Below are 3,447 nucleotides of genomic sequence, written 5' to 3' on the forward strand. Positions count from 1 at the left end.
AAATATAAGGTTGGCAGCCAGCCACCTTTCTTTTCAAAAAAAAAAAGCCGAAGATAGGGGGCGGGGGTTGTACCGAAGCAGAAGGGCAACAAACCCAACACTGTTCAAATAAAAAAGAAAAAAAAGGCAAGCAAGCAAACTAAATGTCATATCGACTATGCAGTCGAATGTACCCTCCATTACATTGTACGACCAACTCAAACGTACTTGAAATTCTCAAACAGGAAATTATAGAAAGTTAATAACAGAGACTACACATGCATGCCTGGTGTCAGGCAGTTTGCGATGGCCCAGCCAGCCAATCCATGACTTTGTGATCCATGGTGCACTTACATGGCTCCTGAGGATTAATGTTGTGTTCGCCACAATTTGAGCAGTCCATGAACTCGCCAAGCTCAAACTTTGAGTTCCAGATAAAGGCCTTGAGCCTGGAAGCTTTATGAAGCACACTGCTTGAGATGGCTGAAGTCTCATAACCTGATATATCAAGATACTCAAGCTCCTCTAGGCAATCCAGGAATTTTATTATTGCGGCACAGGACATATCAGAATTTGGTATCTCGAGCTTCTTCAGCCGCGGAAGGGACTCGCAAATTACGGAGGCCATATCTTCATCCACATAGAGAGCAAACACTTTCAGTTCCAGAAAGTCTGTGCAACATTGGTGCACATGGAGGAGGACATCATAATTAATGAGACTCTCATCCACCGCCATGCCTTTAAGTGACTGAAGTTTGGTGATCGCCATACAGAAGTCATCAGAAGTCATACATGTGGTAGGAAAGCTGAAATAGTGCAGGTTTGGGCTCCTGTATAAAACATCCGGAAAAGCATTTAGCTGCAATCAGTTTTTGTAACGACCATAAGCATGCCAATAAAAAATCCCGTGTCAAACAAATGCCGTACTGCCACATATAAATTATATACCATATTACAACATCCAGTCAGGAGCCCTGACTGCGGTTGACTGGGCTGTTGACCAGTCAAAAACCAGTGCAGGATTGTTTCTTGTCCGGTTTTGAAATTTGAGGTTGTAAAGTAGACGGTTTTGTAGTTCAGGGTTGTATATTAGACTTTGGTGGTAGTTCAAGGTTGTAATATTGACTTCTCTCAAAACCAAATGCACCTGAGTTTACAAAAATCATGTTGAATCAGTTTTGCAAGTTTGCAGGGTTTTTCACCGAAAATATCAGAACCACAAATAAAAATGCACTAACAAATAATATCATTCATTAAAGCATCATGACCAGATTGTCAAAAGATAAACATCAAGAACCAAATATTCAACTGACCACGTAAAACTTCTGACCAATATCTAGACGAACTTCATAACCATGATATGTCTCATTGTTCCAAACAGTAGATCACCTTGTCACATGTGTACACTAGGTGTGGCTTGAATGTACAGGTATGCAACCAACTATCAATTCAAGAATATTGTTCAAGACAAAACATTGCAGATTACAGATATACGACAGACTGTTGATCTGTCCATGACATTCACTCTAGAGGTAAATATAACTTATGTTTAACTCGTATTCAACACATATGTTTCTTTGCGCCAATTACAAGAATAATTAAGTTGAAGTTTGCAATTAACTTTTAAGAATCCCAGGGCATGGAATAAACGAATAGGAATCAAACAAATTGCAAGAAGAAAAATAAACTTAACATATTAAAAGCTGAGAACACTAGCTTCTTTTGTGATTTGCACAGCAGAGTCACCTTAACATGTTATGTGATATAATAACTTAAGAAGTCATCAACTCTTCAGTTCTCACAGGGAAATTTAATTCATGAAACACACTATTCACACCGCTGCTTCTCTTTCTTACTTTCAGTTTTTTTTTCTAAAATGTACCAAACTAACATTACATGAGCACAATAAGACTGCCTATGATGGTTGGTTTACCATCAAAGCAAGCTGCGAGGATGGTTATAAGGAAAAGCAAGGGATACAGAGGCAACAGGTCGGAGGTGGTGGGAAGGCGAACCCTAAACAGCAAGACTGAGCTGGTAAGGTGCAGCAAGGATGTAAGCATGCAGCTCAGTACTTCAAGAATTTATCAAGGAGCACTAGGACATTAAGAAAATGAGAAAAAACAGGGCGAAACACATAGAACGGATGAAACATGGCAAGGAATGGGGTAGGAGACAATTGCAGTTCAGCAGCAGCATCTAGTAAAATGCAAACAGAATGGCATCCCACAGGATGCCAACCAGGTTGGGCCAACAAGGATGTGAATATGTGGGCAATAGGGGCTGGGCAGGTTGTGCATTGTGAATACATCTTTTTTATGCAGAAATAATTTGAAGCATGTGGTAACAATGTGACCACCAACAAGGATATTGACAAAACCTATTTTCAAGCAGAGGTTCACAAGCGAGTACTATTACCACACAGATACAACAACCATGCGTTATAAGGCTCTCGTACTACTGAGTCAAAACAGACATTTTAAATAATTAACAAGAAATACATCAGCTTAAAACATCTACTAATAACAAATCTCAAAAAATGGCATGCTAGCTTCAGTGTTACAGCCACCACGTGCCACATTGACGGCCAAACCTCATCTTTAAAACCATCATCCCTCATCTTTCATGTAACTAATTGTCTAATTTATTAACTTCTGATAGTTAAAGGACCACAATTTTAAAATACAAGTCCAAGAACTTAATTGGCAATTGAAAGCTATCACTGCCAGAAGCACTTCATTTTCATTATGATTCACCAAAACATTGTCAACAAAAAAGATCATAAGTTTATTATGACTACATTGGGAACGATTATTTTCATTGTTCGAATCATGTAAACTGCAAATCCCTCTTCAATTGCACTTCTGCCCCCTATGGTAACCTAAATATCCCCTGTGGCAAATTCCCTCTTCAATTTTACTATATCACTGCCAGCGGCACTTGATTTTCATCATGATTCAACTAAACATTGTCAGTAAATAAATAGAAGTTTATTATGAGCCCATTGGGAATTATGAGTTTCATTAATCAAATGATGCAAACTGCAAACTCCCTCTTCAATTTCACTACTATTCCCTCTGGTAACTTCTACACATATGAGGTTGAAAAACGATACCAACATATAACTACATAAACATAGCAGTTGAAACGAAAAACTGTCCATAAGAATTGTGTTCCAGAGCATTCAGGATTCTACAGACTAGGTTACAAAGTATCAAATTCACTTGGATACTCAAAAAAAAATCTTTGTCAAAAAAAGATTAGGTAAATTTGCACAAAAATATGTGTAAACCTAGAAAAATATCACAGAAATTAATAGCAATTTCACTCCATTCAAATTTAATGACATGACACTTCACCATTTGAACTGACAAAACAATCTAAAAATGAAATATCAGTAGCTACTCCATAAGAAAAAAATCACACAGGAAACTAATCACGTTAATATGAATTTGATGGTAATGTTGC

General features: G+C 37.8%; 1 protein-coding gene across 1 annotated transcript in view; it reads right to left on the reverse strand.

Moving 5' to 3' along the window:
* Positions 1–137: 137 nt before the first annotated feature.
* LOC123046351 (F-box/LRR-repeat protein At3g48880-like) overlaps positions 138–3,447 on the reverse strand; it is a 4,524-nt gene continuing 1,214 nt past the window's right edge. The window contains exon 2 of the mRNA XM_044469696.1: positions 138–809. Within this exon, the coding sequence (XP_044325631.1) occupies positions 272–809 (538 nt within the window). The 3' untranslated portion in view covers positions 138–271. The remainder of the gene's footprint in view (positions 810–3,447) is intronic.

The sequence above is a fragment of the Triticum aestivum genome, chromosome 2B (assembly GCF_018294505.1).
Source record: "Triticum aestivum cultivar Chinese Spring chromosome 2B, IWGSC CS RefSeq v2.1, whole genome shotgun sequence".
In the NCBI taxonomy this organism is placed as follows: domain Eukaryota; kingdom Viridiplantae; phylum Streptophyta; class Magnoliopsida; order Poales; family Poaceae; genus Triticum; species Triticum aestivum.